Here is a 20,156-nt window from a genome sequence, read left to right as displayed (position 1 = left end):
CTGGTGGTTCCTAGACCTGCTTGTTTTTAGGAACATACGGGGTAATCAGAGCTCTGATATATGATGGAGCTTGAATATTAAGGGCTTTATATGTTAGAAAAATAATTTTAAATTCTATTCTTGATTTAACAGGAAGCCAATGAAGGGAAGCTAAAATTGGAGAAATAAGATCCCTCTTGTTGATTTTCATCAGAGCTCTTGCTGCAGCATTTTGGATCAGCTGAAGACTTTGAACTGCATTTTGTGGACTTCCTGATAGTAAAGAATTACAACAGTCCAGCCTTGAAGTAACAAATGCATTGATTAGTTTTTCAGCATCACCCCTGGACAGAATATTTCTAATTTTGCCCATATTCCGGAGGTGGAAAAAGGAAACTGTGGAAACCTGTTTAATTTTGAAATTTAAATGACATGTCTTGTTCAAAAATAACACCAAGATTTTTTTACTTTATTACCAGAGGCCAAGATAATGCCATCCAGATTAAGTGATAGATTAAGAAGTTTATTTTTTGAGGACTCTGGTACAAATACTACAACTTCTGTCTTATCAAAATTTAAATGCAGGAAATTTAAAGTCATCCAGCTTTTAATGTCATCAAGACATTACTGCAGTCGAAGCAATTGATTGGATTCATCAGGATTTATGGATAAATATAGCTGAGTGTCATCAGCATAACAGTGGAAATTAATTCCATGCTGTCTGATAATTTTGCCAATCGGAAGCATATATACAGTAAAGAGAATTGGTCCAAGGACTGAACCCTGTGGTACTCCACAAGTGACCCTAGTGTTTGAAGAAGATTTATTACTAATATGAACAAACTGGAATCTGTCCGATAGATAAGATTTTTTTTTTTTTGCGGCTCTAGTGGCTCGCTTTTTCTGAAAGTAGGCTGACAGGAAGGGGGTAGAAGAGGGGGAGAGACATTCGGCAAAGGACCGCGGGTCGGATTTGAACCCGGGTCGACCATGTCGAGGACCAAGGCCTCTGTATATGGGTCACGCTGCGCCACATGCGCGCCCCCGATAAATAAGATTTAAACCAGCCTAATGCTTTCCCCTTAATCCCTACAATATGCTCAAGTCTTTGTAGGAGAATATTGTGATCAACTGTATCAAATGCAGCACTGAGATCTAACAGGACAGGTATAGACAAGTCCAGTATCTGAGACCATGAGAATAGCATTAGTGACTGTCACCAGAGCTGTTTCAGTGCTATGATGAGCTCTGAAGCCTGACTGAAACTACTTAAGTAGGTCATTACTTTAGAAATGTTCACAAAGTTGATTAGCAACTACTTTCTCAAGAATTTTAGATAAGAAAAGCAGATTAGATATAGGTCTGTAATTTACCAACTCATCTTGATCAAGAGATGGTTTCTTAAGTAAAGGTTTAATAACAGCTACTTTAAAAGCCTGTGGTACATATCCATTTACTAAGGATAGATTAAGCATGTCTAAACTAGGGCCAGTGATCAAAGGGAATACCTCCTTAAACAACTTGATTGAGATTGGGTCTAACATACAGGTAGAAGGTTTAGATGAAGCTAAAATTTTAGATAGCTCAGAAAGCTCTACTGCTTCTAACAGTTCAAACACCGCACAGGTTCTAAAGATTCCTTCAGTGCTGCCTCACTTGCTGAGGACGAGGTAATCATGTTTGGGAGGATGCCAATTATTATATTATTTAATGGAATCAATTTTTATTTATGAAGAATCCCATAAAGTCATTACTGCTAAGAGCTAATGGAATGGATGGATCAACGGAGCTGTGACTCTGAGTAAGTTTGGCAACTGTACTGAAGAGAAATCTAGGATTATTTTTATTCTCCTCAATTAATGATGAAAAATATGCTGCTCTAACTCTGCAAAGGGTCTTTTTATACAACAATAGACTGTCTTTCCAGATTAGGTAGGATTCCTCTTGGTGTGTAGAGCGTCATTTTCTCTCCAATTTCCCAACATTGTGCTTCAAGGAACGCAGCTCTGAATTAAACCAGGGAGCCAGCTTCCTGTAGCCTCGTGAGACCATCCTGATCTCGCGAGCTTTCAAGGTTTCACTCGCAGATCAGTCTGGCTACTCTCCGTTAAAGAAAATTTGGAGCCGTTCACCAAACGAACGTCCAATCAGCGTTGGCTTTGAGGCGGGTTGAGGTGTGACGCAACGGGAAGCGCGTCAGTTCAGTCTAAACAACATGGCGGTTTCAGCCGATGAAACTAGCGTTAGCGTGGCTATAGAGCAAGTTTTATCGGAATTACAGAGTATTTATTTGCTGAGCTAACGAGCCTTTACCTGCAGCAGCAAGAGTAGCTTTGCTTGTGGTTGTGTTTTCGTCGTCGCGCGTAACAGAGCGACGACGAATCTGATTGGTTCATTTGGCCCATCTATCACCAACATAGGCCAATCAGCTAACCAGTATTTTCGCCCCTTCCCAAAGTTACTTCAACGGAAGGTTTCCAGATGGATATGCGGAGCAAATCTATCTGGCGGAGTCAGGTAAAGCTTCCTGTGAATAATCACCTTCTTTTTCAAGGGAGCTATATTGTCTAATGCAGAACGCAATGACGAAGTCACACCGTTAACAAAGACATCTACTGTATTTGTGAATGGGAAGAAACAACATTGCTGCTATTTGCAGGGCATTTCTGCAATACTGAAGATATTAAAAGGAGGACAGACTCTTTAAAGTTTGATACAGCATTATCCGATAAAGATCTACTATAATGGAATCCTCTTTTGTGGGTGGAGAATTCAGTTAGATTAAACTCAAATGTTATTAAAAATGATCACATAGGACAGGGTTGTGAGGAAATACTGTTAATTCTTCACAATCAATACCATATGTCAGTACAAGGTTTAAAGTATGAAGCCAAGAGTGCGTCGGTTTATGCACATTTTGAGCAAAACCAATTGAATCTAGGATATTTTTAAAGGCTACACTAAGGTTATCACATTCTCTGTCAACATGAATGTTAAAATCCCCCACTATAATAACCTTGTCAGTGTTTAACACCAAATCAGAAAAGAAGTCTGACAACTGATCCAAAAACTGAGAGTAAGGGCCTGGTGGACAATACAAAACAACAAGAGGTTGTATTACTTTGCAATTTGCGTGAGGGAAACTGAGGGTTAAATGTTTAAAAGAACTGTAGTTATTAATTGGCCTGAGACTAATTAATAAATCAGACTGAAACATGGTTGCTACTCCTCCTCCCCTTCCCGTAGATCTGAGAATGTGGAAATTTGAGTAATTGGAAGGAGTTGACTCATTTATACTAACGTAGTCCTCTTGTAGCCAGGTTTCTGTGAGACAAAATAAATCAATCTGATTATCAGAAATCAATTCATTAACTAACACAGTCTTTGGAGGGAGAGACCTTATATTTAATAGACCACATTTAATTGTTTTATTTTTGTTTCAAGGTGAGCCGTATTGATTTTTATTATATTTTTATGATTTGTTCCTTTTAGATCAGTTTTTGATCTATTCGGTTTTGGCCGTGGGAAAGACACTGTCTCAATAGGCTAATGGGTGGGTAACAGTACAGAAGCTGCAGAGAGGTGTGTTAAACTACGGCTCTGCTTGATGTTAGGGTTCACCTCCTGGGTCGGGGGGCCAGACCTGGGAATATAGGATGTGTGTGGTGAGTGCAAGTGTGTGTACTGTGTCCACCTTTTGTTTTCTTCTTTTTTTCGTTGTAGGAGTGTTTACATGTGGGGGCACTAGGGTGGTGACGAGTGAATGTGACTGTGTACGTAGTTTTTGTTTGTCTATTTGTCAGGTTGGGTTTGTACTGCCTCTTCCCTGTATCCCGGGACATCTCAGGTCCCCATTAAGTGTGGAGCCCATCCTCCCCCCACCACCGCCCTGTTCCTCTCCGCTGGCCAGCGCCTTGGCCCGCTCGTGGGCTGGTGGTACTCGGTGTCTGGGGCTGGGGAGCTCGGGCTGGCGCCTGCTCGTGGCTGGCGGCTGCTTTGCGGGGCCTGGCTCCCAGTTGCTCGGTCAAGGGGCCTCATCAGAGGGCAGGGCGCCACTGGGCCTTGGGTCCCTGGGGCTCATGGCTGGATCCGCTCTGGTAACTGGCTGCCAGCAAAGCCCACGGGCTTGTCCCCGTGGCTCCCGGGGCCTTCGGCATTGTGGCTGTTGGGAGTTTCCTGGGGCCGTCTTTCCTCTTCCCTCAGGTGGGAGGAGGGGGAGGTCAGCTTTCTCTGTGTTGGCCCCTCATGGGCACCTTTGCTAGGGGGGCCTCTTTGGGCATATGGGGTTTTGGTTTCCCTGGCGTCTGCCATGGTGCTCTGGGGGGCAAGGCTTTGGCTCCTCACGACCACTATTGAGCATTGTTCTCATGGATAAACATTACATAGACAAGCACACTCTCACAAACACCTACAGGTGCTTGGATCCAGGTACATACAAATTAACTTCTATACAGAAAACCCCTATTATTATCTTCAGCTGTCACTTTATACATTTAATATTAAATAACATTCTTAAGTGATGGTATCAAGGCCTTGGTTGTTTGTACCTGTAATACTTTATCGGCTGGTTTTGCTGTTCTTTGTATATATCTCTTTGCAGGTGAAGAAGCAGACTCAGAGAATGTTTTATTGCTCTCTCCCTTTTCTCTCCTCTTTCTCTGTCACCTTTTCTCCCTTTTGGCATTTTGTCTCATCTGTTTCTCTTCTTTTTTCCTCTTCTACCTTCCTGCTTCAGTGTCCATTTAAGATGAAATTGTTCCAGCATAAATTATAATAAAGCTGCTTGCATATATAAATCAAGCGGAGCACTATGGCAAAAGCAGTAAGGCTCTGCTTGTGATAAAAAAATTAGTTGAGCTCTTTTTGGCATTAAGATAACAATTCTTAATTCCACATTGCCAGACAGGACACAAAAAAGCATCTAATGGAAGAAAAACTATTCATCCTCTTTTTGCAAAAGTTTTTATCTTTTTCTACATTTTCTCACCTAAAAAAGAAATAAAATGGTAGTTCTCTAAAAATTATTTGCTATGGTGTATATTTATTAAAAATTCTAACATTTCAAAAGGTTGTGTAATATTTGTGGCTTTGAACAAGTTTTATTTCGCTGGACTATGGATAAAAATGGCTATTTAGATTGTAAAGGTTGCAGACCCCTTGATCTAAACCATTCTATTACAGCTCAGGCTGTATGCTTATGGTCAAGGCCCAGCTGGAAGGTGAACTTCCAAACTGGTCTCACATCTTCTTTGCCCTCTAACAGGCATTGCACTATACTTAGTACCGTCCATCTTGCCATCCACCCTGGCCAGCTTCCCTGTTCCTGCTAACAAAGTGCGTCCTGACAACAACATGCTGCCGCCACGACACAGTGTGAAACATGATGAGGCAGTGTTTCCCATGTAGGCCAAAAAATCTACCACACAAAAGCCCCAAAAATAATCTTAAGGTTTGTGGTTGCTGGTTTGTGGTTTGTGGTTACAAAATGTGAAAAGGGTTCAAGCAGTATTAAGCGAGGCACTGTAACAACTGTAAGTGCATCAAACTGGTTGGGTTACCAAGCAATTAACACATGTGCCTTTAATGAACACCACACCCAAGAAACATCCATCCTAATGCATGAATGCACACTCAACCAGCCAGAAACAATCACAGCTCCCAGAGGCCCTTGTTTCAATCTCCATCTGACCTAGGAAGCATGACCCACTTGTGGAAGAGATGGTGCAGAGCAACAGTGTGTGTGTGTGTGTGTGTGTGTGTGTGTGTGTGTGTGTGTGTAACAGCAAGGCTGCACTGGGAGGGAAGGGAATAGAAAAAAGGAAACATTAGAGAGAGATGAAGTTCTATTTTCTCCACCGTACCTTCCCTGCAGCCCTGTCAGTACCCGCTGGCTGAGACCGTCTGCTGCGAAGGGCCAGCCAACCAGACATACGGTGGCCACTGGACATGTAATAATGGTTGTGAGCTGATTTCTACACAGGTACCGTGGCTTTTACAAATCCAGAGGCCGCTGTTACATATCTCTGAAAATATATGATATGAAGGAAAAATAGTCTGGGAATGCCAAATACTACATTTAATACGTACCATTTCTCAAGGCAGATTCTAGTGCCTTAAACAGGACCTCTTCTTCCTATCATAGCTACTCATTTCCTTTGCTTTGCCACAACTTTGCTTACAACAGCAAGCATTAATGCAGAGGTATGCTTACAATTTCTCATAGAAGGAGATCTCAGCTTGATGGAACATCAAATCAGCTATGCTGATTTTCTGGAGACAAACAGGGCTGAGGTGTTGGTACCGAGCAACAATTCCCTTGGAAATATTCAGGAAAAGAGGCTGCACTCCTAGTTTGGACAAAGATTCACAGCTAAGCTAACCTTCCACAAAGGCCCCATTTCAACATGCTCCACTTGGCCTGGCTGCACTTGGTCCCGTCTGATTTGCAAGCTTCTTGATCACAGGTTTTGTAAGTTTAAGTGTTAGGGCGTATGGAATCTGATCACTTAACATTTTCCACATTTTGTCATCTTACAATTAAAGTAAGGTATTTTTGTAGGTGATAGAGCAACACAAGGTAGAGCATAATTCTTAAGTATAAGGACAAAGGAGCAAGTTGCCCTCAGAAAAATGGTAGTGGAAGTATCATGCTGGGGATTCTGTTTTTCAGCCTGAAGACACTACAGCTCAATGGGTGGAAGGGAAAAGTAAAATAAAAATAAAAATCTAAAAAGTATAAAATGGATAATCAATATTTAGTTGTTGCTTATTTTAGAGCCCAAATGAGTGACTTCACACTCAGGAACAAGCTCATAAAACCGCAACACCCGAATCATTGAATTTACAGGCGACCTTTTAAAGGTACAACCCCAAGGTCGTTTACAATAAGCAGACTTGGCAGCAGTGCCAAAAATCATTTCACACAATGACCGTAGCTATTAGTTATTAGCAATAACTTGGTCCCAAATAGAGGGAGAACATGTTTGTTGACATTGTCACATTTATGATACTCCGTGGCTACTGTAGTAGTTATTACGCACGGCGTATAGAATAGAACGGTGAGGTTGTTTGTAATTCACCCAGCGGACCATTATGTGGGGCTTTAAAGCAGGGTTATAAAACAATATCTTATAAGCTTGGAACATATTCATAGGATGTCTGACAGAATTTGGCACAGCTGCAACCCTACCGACACATGGCTGTCTTCCTAAAAGGACAGACCAGAGATAGAAAGCATTAAGCGGAGAAGCGGCAAAAAGAGGCATGGTAACTCCGGAAGAGCTGAAGAAATCCACAGCTCAGGTGGGAGAATCTGTACACAGAACAACTATTATCCTTGCACCCCCCAAATACGGACTTTATAAAAGGGTGGCAGAAAGCTAGTGTTGAAGTAAAGCAATAGGTATTTTTGTTCGAATTCAACAATCTGAACTTTTCTGTCAATTGTCGTTGAGTTAAGGGTCCTCTTCATCCACTAATTTAAGCGTGAACATTGTTTTCATATGTTACAAATTTATAAAGTATAATTGGGCTATACTTCCATTGAGCAATGATGGATTTACTGATGAAAGATGCCTGTAATTCGTGTCCAGAAGGGTGATCCGTCCTCCAATGCGGGGCAGCAGCTCCTCATACTGGGTCCTGGACAAACGGAAAAATGACTGGAAGCGGCTGTCATGCAGACTCAGCTCCAGGTAGTGGAACTCGCTAAACTGGGCACGTCTATGGAGAATCTGGTGAACCCAGAGTCACTGGCGCCATTTTTTGGTATTCACATTACACACAGCATCGTAACTTGCTCGGTAAAATGCATGTCTGCCACGGTGAGTTGAACAGACAGGAGAAGCCAGCAAACGATAGACGCTCCTCCTATATGATGATGCAAGGAAGCAAGCTGGGGGAAATTTTGCTGTGTTGTCAACAGGAATTGTTTGCGAGAGAGAGGAGTAACGTGAAGCGACCAATGGCAGGTGATCAACGTGAAAAATTTGCCTTCTTTGAGTTTGCCAAAATTAAAATTATGCCTTGTGTAAATAGCATCATCTACTATCTTGAGTAGACCCTGTCTAGCTTCCTCACCTATGGTTTGACAAGTCCGTACACACACTGTCCGTCTCAGTATCTCGTAGACCTGTAAAGGATTCAAGACTATCAGTTTGGAAAAAAGTAAGGGAAAGGAACACATGATGAACATATTAGGGTATGAAGAGACACTTACTATTCTGCCTCTTGTGGCGTTGTCAAAGAACGTGTCCTTAGATGTGATGTTGTACCTGAAGCAAATATAGAAAGTGGATAAAAACCTTGGATTTTTATGTTTGTCTCTTTGTATTTAAATAATGGGAATCAAGTGATGTGAGTTCATGTAGGTGGAGTGAATGTGCTGTGGCAATCTGGTGGGAACAACTTTCATTTCACAAAAAAGGCTGTCAAACAAATGCCCCTGTTTCTTCAAGTTCCTGATTAAAGCCTATTTCAAACATTCACAGCAGTCCTTTGTGTGTTTTCAATCACATTTTGACAAGCCTAAATCCGGGTGAAAGGCAAGAAAAAAAGATAAATACGCAAATTTAGAGCCAAGTAAATATGTTTAATGCTTTTCCATTAGCCAATAAATGCTGACAAAAAGAAAAATCTGCACAAAAAAGCATCTGTTAATGAGTTCACCTTCGTCCCCATGCTGACTGACAAGGCAAGTTTATTTATTAAGCACTTTTTAGCACTGTGCTGGAAGTAGGCAAATGGGAATAACTTCATTTGCAAGAAGCAGAAATGTCTAAGAAACTGTTGAACTGGGTTCCAATCTCAGCCTGGGTCCTTTCTCCATGGGGTTTGTGCAGGTTTTCTCCGGGTACTCCAGCTTTCTCCCACAATCACAGTCTTCCTAAATTGCTGTTGGGTGTGAATGTGTGCATGAATGGTTTGTGGTCATGTTTATCTACGTTGCCCTGTGAAGAATTGGTAACTTGTCTAAGGAGTACCCTGCTTTACATCCTGATTAGACATGGACACCTGCCTATGTGAACCTGCAACGATTAGGAGGGCAAAGACTTTATAATGATGGATGAACAAAATGTCTAAAATAGGCCCTAGATGGTGGAAGAGGTACCTTTACTGCTGCCTGTAACCCCAGTGAGTCAGTAAAAACCGAGAGGCAGGCTAACCAGAGTCACAGGATACCCTGCAGATCCACTGGATACCATTACTAACACTTGACAAGTTTGAAGTGCAGTGCAAAGCAGAAGGGATTTAGTTAAATTATTGTCTATTATGTGGAAAATGTATGAGGTTGTACAGCTTCATATAAGCCTGATTTATCCATTCTAAAACTAGTTTTGATGTGTCTGTGTCATCATTGTCCTTTTGGAACATCCAGTCATGTCTAAATTTCAGTTATTTAGCTGCTGACATGAGTTGAGTTTTAGACGTTGAAAATAGTCATTTCTATACATCCCATATGGGCACCAGTAACACTGGCAGTAAAACAGCCTCACAGCATGATGCTGGCACTACCATGCTGGACAGTTTGCACAGTTTTATCAGATTTGAGAGCTTTTTGCTGACTTATCCAAAGATTCTTGTTGATCTTTGAGACCAAATAGTTAAATTGTTGTCTTGCCCAACCATAGAAACCTTTCTCCAGAGGCCATTCAGATTGTCCATATGGGCATATGGTAATTCCATTCAAGCTTGAATGTATCAATTCACAGCAGGTGCTAAGTTTTTTTGAGTGAAGATATAAAAGTTGATTTATTGTGGACAGTGACACTGGTGTTGCAGCGTGAGCCTCTTTATAATAGCCTTGATTCCTGGATTGTTCCTGGATGCCTGGTGTAACTCTCCCAGTTTGAGGCCAAATTCTTTAAATCTGAAGTCACCAAGGTGTTCCAAAGTTAAAAACTAATCCCAAACAAGACAGAAACTTTGTTTTGGATATGGATTATGCAGGCTGACATTAAGGCACAGAGATCAGTTTTCCCAAATCCCTCACCTCAACCTCAGTGAGGATGTGGAATATGCATACAATCAGATAAAACTGGGTCTATGCCAGGAAACCAGAGACATTAACTGAGCTTCACTTATTCCGTCAAGAAACATTGTTAAACATCCAGGCAGATATAAAATACATATGGTTGGGCCACAAATTGTTAAGAGACATTTAGCCAATGTCAATGGGAGGCTGTGTATATGTTTGGGGTTGTGTGTAGGATTTTGATCTTTTGTCCTACAATAGAAATCAACACCAGATTGCACATATGCACATAATTTGGATTTTTTTTAATTCCTTGCTGTAATTGAAATCACCATTTAAAAAAAAACATGCAAAAATAAACAATTAGAAGCTCGTAATTAAACCCGCAAGCGTCGTCGGTCGGCCCTCGCTGCCATGCGCCGCTCTGGCCTATTGGCCACCGCGGGGGTTCGCGCAATGCTAGCAACCAGCCACCGCAGAAGCTGTCACGCATTTTTCTCGCCCGTCCACCGGGCGATTCTGTAATGATTCTGGCACTGCCAGTGTCTGTGTCATCAGATTGCCGGCCGGTAAGACGCAAGCAGCGCGTCCCGAGAGCCACACTTCCCCTCTCCTTTTAAATAAACAAACCTCGTAACGCCACTGACCTGTTTTCGGGTAGTTTTTGGGTCCGACTCCTGTTCATTACAGCACGTTCTGGCCAAGACATGGATCCCTCTTCCGACAGTCAGTGGCGTGAGGGAGTAGAGAAATCCATTTCTCAGCTAGAGGCCGGCGTCTCTGAGATTTTAAACCATCTCCGCGGCCAAGCTACTCCTCCGCCCGTACTTCCGCAATCGCCTCCCTCTGCCTCCGCGTCACTTCCGGTGACGTCGTGTCAGCCCGAACCACGTCTCACCCCGCCTGGGCTTTTTAGTGGTGATCCCGAAAACTGCCAAGCGTTTCTCACCCAGTGTGAGATTCACTTCGAGCTACAGCCCTCCTCCTTCCCCACCGACCGGTCTAAGGTCGCGTATGTCATCTCATTATTGGCCGGAAAGGCCAGACTTTGGGGGGCTTCCGAGTGGCAAAACAACACTGGCATTTGCCACTCGTACTATGAATTCTCCAAGGAGCTAACCAGAGTTTTCAGCCCAGTGCTGCCCTGCAGAGAATCCTCTAGAGGGCTCTTATCCCTGAGACAGGGGGAGAAGTCTGTATCAGAATACATTATAGATTTCCATCTATTATCAGCTGAAAGTATGTGGAATGAGTATGCACTCATGGACGTGTTTATTCACGGTTTGAATGATCGGATCAAGGATGAGCTGGCCACCCGGGAGTACCCTAAGTCTCTTAAGCAGCTAGAGGAACTAGCCACCCGGGTTGATCTCCGCCTTCTGCCGCTCAGCTCCCTCTCCCCGCCCTCGTTTCCCTGCTACCTCCTCTGTCGCAGCCTCGTCCTCCCCGAGGTTGCCGGACCCGGAGCCCATGCAGCTAGGAAAGGCTGGTTTGACTAAAGAAGAGCACCAGCGTAGGCAGCAGCAGGGCCTCTGCCTCTACTGTGGAGGAGCTGGTCATCGTGTCCGATCATGCCCAGTAAAAGACCCAGCTCAGTAGTGGGGGGGAGATCTCTACTGAGCTATACTAAACACACTGTCTCCCCAGACCTGTTACTTCCAGCCACCATAACCACTTCTACTAAATCTCACAGACTCTCCGTATTCATCGACTCTGGGCCCGACACTGAGTTCATGGACGAAGGTTTGGCCAGGAGGCTAAACATCCGACTTCACCCAGGCACATCCCCCCGCAGTGTTCTCGCCTTGGACGGCCACAAACTAAATCACTCTCGCCTTGTTTCTGAGCCCGTGGAGCTTATTCTGGGAGGTAATCATAGAGAAAGGTTGGTCTTTATGATCATTCATTCTCCACAGGTTCCAGTTATTTTGGGTGCCACTTGGCTCAGGAGGCACAATCCCCAGATTGACTGGCGACGGGTCGAGGTGATGGGATGGGCCCTTTCCTGCTCTGAGTCCTGTCTGTTCTCAGCTCAGCCACTTCACTCACCTGTGGGTAAGATTGAGGATCTCTACCCAGATTTGTCTAAGGTCCCTTCAGAGTATCACGACTTGAGGGATCCCCCCACACCGACCTTATGATTGCTCTATTGACCTGCTGCCCGGAACTACTCCTCCTAGAGGCCGGCTCTATTCCCTGTCCGCCCCTGCGTCCGAAGCCATGAGCAAGTATATTGCTGAGTCCCTAGGGGCAGGCATTATTCGCCCCTCCTCCTCACCCGCGGGTGCTGGTTTCTTTTTTGTGGGCAAGAAGGATGGCTCTCTCCGCCCGTGTATTGATTATCGAGGCCTCAACGACATAACTGTCAAGAATCGATACCCAATTCCCCTTATGAACTCAGCTTTTGATCAGGTCCAGGCTGCCAAGGTGTTCACCAAACTAGATCTTTGCAATGCCTACCACCTGGTTCGCATTAAGGAGGGCGATGAGTGGAAGACCGCTTTCAACACCCCAACAGGCCATTTCGAATATCTGGTTATGCCATTTGGCCTCACCAACGCTCCTGCCGTGTTCCAGAATCTAGTAAATGAGGTTCTGGGAGATATGATTGGACGTTTTGTGTTTGTTTACCTTGATGACATTCTCATCTACTCCAATAACCTCACTCTACACAGGCAACATGTCCGCTCTGTCCTACTCCGTCTCCTGCAAAAGCAGCTATACGTCAAAGCCGAGAAGTGTGAGTTCCACACCTCCTCCACCTCTTTTCTCGGTTTTACCCTATCCCCGGGTCAAATGGCAATGGACCCAGCCAAGGTCCGTGCTGTCACCGACTGGCCCACCCCGGTTGACAGGAAGCAGCTCCAAAGGTTCCTGGGGTTTGCCAATTTCTATAAGTGCTTCATCCGAGGTTACAGTCAGGTGGACGCTCCGCTTAATGCTCTCACCTCAAGCAAGGTGAGGTTCACATGGAATGAACCAGCTGACAAGGCGTTCCGACGGCTTAAGGAGCTTTTTACTACAGCTCCGATCCTGGTCTCACCCAACCCAGACAAACAATTCATTGTGGAGGTTGATGCCTCCAGCTCTGGAGTCGGGGCGGTTCTTAGTCAGGAGGCCGAAGATGGCCGTATTCACCCTTGTGCCTTCTTTTCCAGAAAGCTGTCTAGCGCTGAACGCAATTACGACGTGGGCAATCGGGAGCTCCTGGCGGTTAAATTGGCACTTGAGGAATGGAGGCACTGGCTTGAGGGCTCCAAGATCCCCTTTCTGGTTTGGACGGACCATCGGAATTTGGAGTACCAGAGGACTGCCAGGAGGCTCAATCCTCGACAGGCCAGGTGGGCTCTGTTTTTTAGTCGTTTTAATTTCACTCTGTCACCTGGCTCGAAGAATGTGAAGCCAGACGCCCTGTCCAGGATGTTCGAGGCAGAGGAGGAGGACCAAGACCAAGGATTCATTCTGCCTGATTCCGTGAGGTGTGCGCTTACCCGCCTTGACCTGGAGAAGGAGGTCCGACAATCCCTGGAAGGAACCCTGGTCCCCGAAGCCTGTCCCAGGGACCGGCTCTTCGTCCCGGAACCCCTTAGGAGGAGGGTCTTGGAGTTTTGCCACAGTTCCCGCCTTTTCTGCCATCCCGGAATAACCAAGTCCCTTCACGTCGTTCGCTCGCAGTTCTGGTGGCCCACCTTGGTCAAGGACGTCAGGGAGTTTGTCTCAGCCTGCCCTCCTTGTAACCAGGCCAAGGTCTCCCGGCGGCCCCCGGCCGGTCTACTCCGGCCTCTGCCGGTCCCCTCTCGGCCTTGGTCCAGCCTGTCTATGGACTCTATAACCAGTCTGCCGGTTTCTGATGGCCACTCAGTTATCCTGACCATAGTGGACCGGTTCTCCAAGATGGTTCACCTGGTTCCTCTATGCAAACTTCCCTCGGCCAAAGAGATGGGTGCAATCTTGACCTGAGAAGTTTTTCGATTACACGGTCTACCGACTGATATAGTCTCAGACCGGGGGCCGCAGTTTGTTGCTCAATATTGGCGTGAGTTCTGTGCCATGTTGGGTATCTCTGTAAGCCTGTCTTCGGGCTTCCATCCTCAGACCGACGGCCAGTCAGAGAGGCTCAACCAGGAGGTTGAGACCAAACTTCGCCTCCTCTGCCAGTCTGACCCCACTAAGTGGGCCCAGAACCTTCCGTTGGTTGAGCACGCAATAAACTCCTCTCCTTCCTGTTCCACTGGCCTCTCTCCTTTTTACATCGTTTACGGGTTCCAACCACCAGTGTTCTCCGTCAAGGAGAGGGAGTCCAGGGTTCCGTCCGCCCGCCTCTCTGCCTTGAGATGCCAGCGAGCATGGAGTAGGGCTAAAAGAGCCATTCTCTGTTCTTCCCAAGCTCAGGCTCGGGCTGCCAACCACCGGCGGTAACCGGCTCCACAGTACCAGCCGGGAGACAGGGTTTGGCTCTCTACCAAGGACCTGCCCCTCAAGGTTGAGAGCAAGAAGTTGACACCCCGATTCATAGGCCCCTTCCCCATCTCTAAAGTGGTAAACCCAGTGGCAGTGCGGCTGCGCCTACCTCCATCACTGAAGGTCCACCCCACGTTCCACGTCTTCCGGGTTAAGCCAGTTATAACCTCAAGTCTTGCTCCCTCCGCCAGACCCCCACCTCCCACCCGGTTGGTTGATGGCTCCCCGCATACACGGTGAGACGCATCCTCAGGTCCAGAAGACGGGGCAGGGGCACCCAGTACCTTATCGACTGGGAGGGCTGTGGTCCAGAGGAACGTCAGTGGGTTCCCTCCCGACTCATTTTAGACAAGTCCCTCATCAGGGACTTCCACAAGACTCACCCTGACCAGCCCAGGGTGTCTAGAATCCGCCCTTGAGGGAGGGGCTCTGTAATAATTCTGGCACCTGCTCAGTCTCCACCTCTCTGCAATTAACCGTTACTGGCTCAACCTGTCTCCAGCTGCATAAAAGTCCCGTCAATCTCAGTCTCCAGTGCCAGAACGTCTCTAGCCTTTTGCCGAGCACCTTCAAGCCTGTTAGTTTATTCCTGCCTGTCTGTTGCCGACCTGACCTGTCTTCTGTTTTCCTGAGCCTGCCGAAGCCCTCTCTGGTCCTGTCTGTCCGATACCTGTCTGTCTGGAAACCCTTCCCCCTGGACTGTCTCCCCGTGTGCCGAACCTGGACCGAACCTGAACCCGACTTCGGACATCCCTGCTGCTGGATCTTTGGCCCCAACGTTAATGAACCCGGACTGTCATTGGATTTACGCCCCTGGATTACCCCATACGGACTCTGCCTGCCGGCCTCAACTGCCTGTGGACGCCTCTCATCTCCAGAACCACCTTCCCCAAACAATCCAGCCCGCATTCAGGAGATTGCCGGCCGGTAAGACGCAAGCAACGCGTCCCGAGAGCCACACTTCCCCTCTCCTTTTAAATAAACAAACCTTGTAACGCCACTGACCTGTTTTCGGGTAGTTTTTGGGTCCGACTCCTGTTCATTACAGATTCACACGAACGCGTTCGGCAGCGCTCCTCCACGACTCACAAAAAATCTGGTGCAGATCGGTCGATGCAGCGAGGAGATACAGCCGTTGAATAATGATAATGCGGGCCGTACGTTTGACGCCCCTGGTTTAAACATTAGGTTACCAATTTATTAAAAGGTATCTTACTAGATGTTAATCCAGCTTCATGTGAAAAGTTAAAACCTTTTTAGTTATTTAAAGTTAATTGTTATTTCATGTGTTTAAGGGTTTTGTTTGTTGCATTAAGACAGCTTTTATGAAAGCTTGACAGTTAAATTGGTGGATACACACCCAAAAGTAACAATGTAAAAGTAACACTTTAGCAATTGGAATATTGCTAAAGTAACACTTTAGCAATATTCCACATGTGTATGTTGTGTACCAACTTTCGTCATTCCTAACAGAGCACTTCACTCTCAGACTGCAGGTCTTCTGGTGTATCCTAAAGTCTCTAACACTAGAATGGGAGTTAGATCCTTTAGTTATCAGGCTCCTCTCCTGTGGAACCAACTCCCAGTTTTGGTCCGTGAGGCAGACACCCTGTCTACTTTTAAGACTAATCTTAAAACTTTCCTTTTTCTATCCATCTATCCATCGTCTTCAGCTTATCCTGGGTCGGGTCGCGGGGGTAGCAGCTTCAGTAGGGAGGCCCAGACGTCCCTCTCCCCAGTCACTTGGGCCAGCTCCTCCGGGGGAAACCCAAGGTGTCCCCAGGCCAGCTGAGAAACATAGTCTCTCCAGCGTGTCCCAGGTCTTCCCCTGGGCCTCCTCCCGGTGGGACGTGCCCAGAACACCTCACCAGGGAGGCATCCAGGAGGCATCCTGACCAGATGCCCGAGCCACCTCAACTGGCTCCTTTTGACGTGAAGGAGCAGCGGCTCTACTCTTAGTCCTCCCCGGATGACTGAGCTCCTCACCTTATCTCTAAGGGAGAGTCCAGACACACTATGGAGAAAACTCATTTCGGCCGCTTGTATACGGGATCTCATTCTTTCGGTCACGACCCAAAGCTCATGACCATAGATGAGGGTACGAACATAGATCGACCGGTAAATCGAGAGCTTCGCCTTTTGGCTCAGCTCTCTCTTCACCACAACGGATCGGTACAGCACCCGCTTCACAGCAGACGCCGCACCAATCCGCCTGTCGATCTCCCGCTCCATCTTCCCCTCATTCCTGAACAAGACCCCAAGATACTTGAACTTCTCCAATAGAAGCTGGCACTGGGTCCGGGGTCTTGGCGGGGGGCTGCTGCGGCTAGCCAGCGGCTTACCGGGTCTGGGGCTGACGCCTCTGCTCTCCCCAGGAAGGGATGGGGGGCAGGGGTGGCTAGGGTAAGGTCGGGGTGGGAGGGGGTTTATTAGGTATATAGTGGGTGAGGGGGGGCTCTGGTCGGATGGCCCGTACGGGTCGTGTCGCCCCCCCCTCTTTGGGGGGCCTGGTCCGGGGGGCGTCTGGTCCGGGGGCGGGGCCGGGGGTCGGGCACAGGCAGTCGTATTGTTGAATTGTGGTGACCCCCCTCACTTGGGAGTTTTGGATGTGAATGCTATGTGGGAATGTGTGTACAGCGTCCCTTTTTTGTGTGTGTGTGTGGCGAGTGGGGCACAAGGGAGGGATGGTGTGAATGTTTTTTTTTTTTTTTTTTTCCTCAGGTTCGGGTACGGTCCGCTCCCTCTGCCAAGATCATCTCAAGTCTCCGATAGGTGCGGAGCCCATCCCCCCACGTCCTGCCCTCCTCCGCTGCGTTGGCGGGCACCTTGGCCCTCTGGCGCGTTGACGGTCCTCGGGTTTGGGGCGGGTTCCCGGGTGGGCGCCGGCCTATTCCCGGCGGTGACTTCGTGGGGCCTGGCCCCCCGGGGGGCAGCCGGGGCCCCTGCCGCGGGGGCGGGGCGCACCTGGGGCCTCTGGCCCCCAGGGCCCATGGCCAGGACCACTTCAGCACGGCCGGCTGACGGCGGAGCCCACGGGCTCGTCCCCGCGGCTCTTGGGGGCGTCAGCATTGCTGTGGCTGGGGGATTTCCTCGGGGTCGTCTCTCCTCTTTCCTCGGGGGGGGGTTGCAGATTTCCTGTGAAGGCCCCTCTCGGGCGCACTGCTTTGGGGGCCCCTTTGGGAGTCCGGGGTTACGGGTCCCCTGACTCCTGCCTCTGTGCTCGGGGAAGGTGGGTCTTCGGTTCTCCACAATCACTATCAAGCTATTTCCTTCTGGATAATTTTCACCTAAACTAGTGCACTCTCACAAACTCCCACAGGTGATGGGTCCCAGGTATTAAATGTTCACTTATATACAGAAAGGCTATAATTTATTTATTTACTTTCTTTTACTTTCTTTTTTAGGTATCACATTACACATGTCAGCTTAAATAATAATACATATGATTTAGCAATGGCATCTAGGTGTTACACGATTAGATCTGTTGCTTTATGTCTGTTGGTTGTGCTGTTCTTTTTGTCTCTTTCCAGGTGATGGAGCAGACAGAGGACGTTTTATCATTCTCTTCATTTTATCTCTTCTTTCTTTCACCTCTTCTTTCTCTTTTTTTCTCTTCTTGTTTTTCTTTTATTCTCCTACTTTCCCATTGTACTGTCCATATAATTTGAAATTCTCCCTGCAGGAATCACAATAAAGCTATTTACACGCACAAATCAAGCGGAGCATTATGGCGAAAGCTGTTTGCTCTATTTGTCGAGCTCTATTTGCCATTAAGATATCAATTTTTATTGCCACATTGCTAGACAGGACACTGAGGAAAAAAAAAAAAAAAAAAAAAAAAGAAGCTGGCACTTGGGACTTTCCTTTTAGACAAAGCTTACAGTTAGAGCGGCTCATGTTACCCTGAGGTAACAGTAACCACAACATTCTTATTCAGTTTTTTAGATTAATGCTTTATGTTTTGAGACATTGCCCAATTACCCAGAAAAAATTTATTTATATCACAGTTAAACTGTGTTAAAATGTGTGTATCATATTTGATACTGCAGGTATATAAGTTACTTCATCACTGAACAGTCATGCAACATTTTTGTAAAGTATTTGTAATGTATGTCCTTCCTGCCTCAATTCAGCCACATACATTTTTTAATCAGTAGTTATTGTTAAATACCATTTCATAATACATTTTGGATTCTTTCACCATAACAACCATTCTAAAACCTTTGAGCAGCAGTTTATGTAATTTTAGATGTCAAAAAGAATTGAGGAAGAAGAGACAGAAAATGTCATCAACATGATATCGGATGGCAATTAAAGTGACATAAAGCAGCTAGCAGAAGATGATGAGGATGATGATGAGGACTGGACTTCCAGTTCTCATCATCATTGAGCAGTGATGAGTGATGTAAAAAGTTATAGGTTAAAAAGAACTAAAGGAAAAACTGCCTGAAGTGTTCTTTAGTTTCTAGATGTTATGGGCGAAATTTGTTTTTTTATATATAAGCCATATTGTTGTGAGCCAAAAGTTCTAATAAAAGCCTACCGTATCAAATGTGATACAAAAATAATATCATAAAAATAAGGATATGGCAAAAAAATTAATTGGATTTTGTTTTCAGGCTTAAAAACATAAACATTCTAAAAAATTAGAATTGTCTGACTATTTTTTGATTGGTCAGGCTTTAAAGGGTTAAATATATTTCAAAACCAAAGACCTAGGATTACTTATTCCCCAAGTAAATTTGCTTTGTGGTTTATTTGTGGTCTCTTGCTGCCACCTGGTGGACAAGTTTGAGCATATTCCAATGCTGGCAGTTTCCAAAGATTAAATATATTTCATGTTGTCAGGGGGCACGGCCTTACTAATGTCATCATTTGACAATTGGATATTGTAGGAGACCTGAAGGTGATCAACTACTGAAAGTTTGGTGGCTCTGTGAGTTTTTGTGTATGAAATATAACAGTTTTGTATTTCATGGCGAGTAGGTGAACTTTGACCCCTGCTAACCCTCCTTCAGCAAGCTCAAAAACTCACCGTTTTGATAACTTTTAATTGGCCATGCCTTATGATCAGACTGACCGAGTTTCAAGCCGATTGCTCAAAATCTCTCGGAGGAGTTCGATTAGATACCAACGCAAATGCCAAATTTCAGGTCAAAATCAGACTTTCAGTCTAAAATGGCCAACTTCCTGTGATACATTAATTGTAAATTCTGAGTGTCTTGTTGAGCTCTGCAAGTATAACAAATTTCATGTCTCTTCGATGAAGTAAGTGAATAGCAAAGGGTCCTTTGAAAATTTCTAGGTGGCGCCGTTGAGGCATTTTTCTTTAGATTTTTGTGACGACCTTAAAATCCAAAATTTTTAAATAGTCACCATGCATCTGCAAAGTTTGGTGAGTTTTTGAAAATGGTAAGGCCCTGTAACGGTTTGGGTTGTGTGGAAGGGTGGAGATGAGGCATAGGCTCGTTGAGACGTTCAGAAACTCACGACCACATTGGTACTGGAAATTCCACAATGCTGTCCTTTAATGAATTCTCTTCACCAACCTTACAAAGCCCGGTTGAACGGCTGCTATTTTATCAAACATGACATGAGCAGAGTTCCAACAACCTAAAACGTCACTAAATAAAATAGGATGCTAACATAACCGCCTCCGTTTTGCATATATATCTCCCGCGCTCTCTACATAGAAAAACAGTGGCGCATACATATGACGTCACTAGTGAGACTGTAGTGTCTT

The 20,156-nt window shown here is 45.8% G+C and overlaps 1 protein-coding gene across 9 annotated transcripts in view; it reads right to left on the bottom strand.

Moving 5' to 3' along the window:
* The window catches only part of ano2b (anoctamin 2b), a 213,782-nt gene that overhangs the window by 125,107 nt on the left and 68,519 nt on the right, over positions 1 to 20,156 (bottom strand). For 7 of the 9 annotated variants that reach the window (XM_036132396.1, XM_036132395.1, XM_036132388.1 and 4 more), the window contains 3 exons: positions 8,198 to 8,252; positions 8,059 to 8,110; positions 7,555 to 7,620 (listed from right to left, as the gene is read on the bottom strand). In XM_036132396.1, the coding sequence (XP_035988289.1) occupies positions 7,555 to 7,620; positions 8,059 to 8,110; positions 8,198 to 8,252 (173 nt within the window). The remainder of the gene's footprint in view (positions 1 to 7,554; positions 7,621 to 8,058; positions 8,111 to 8,197; positions 8,253 to 20,156) is intronic. The other 2 variants (XM_036132390.1, XM_036132392.1) reach the window with 1 other exon arrangement.

This window comes from Fundulus heteroclitus, unplaced genomic scaffold (assembly GCF_011125445.2).
Source record: "Fundulus heteroclitus isolate FHET01 unplaced genomic scaffold, MU-UCD_Fhet_4.1 scaffold_50, whole genome shotgun sequence".
NCBI lineage: Eukaryota > Metazoa > Chordata > Actinopteri > Cyprinodontiformes > Fundulidae > Fundulus > Fundulus heteroclitus.
Note: the sequence above shows the minus strand (reverse complement) of the source record. Positions and strands in the feature narration are given on the sequence as shown.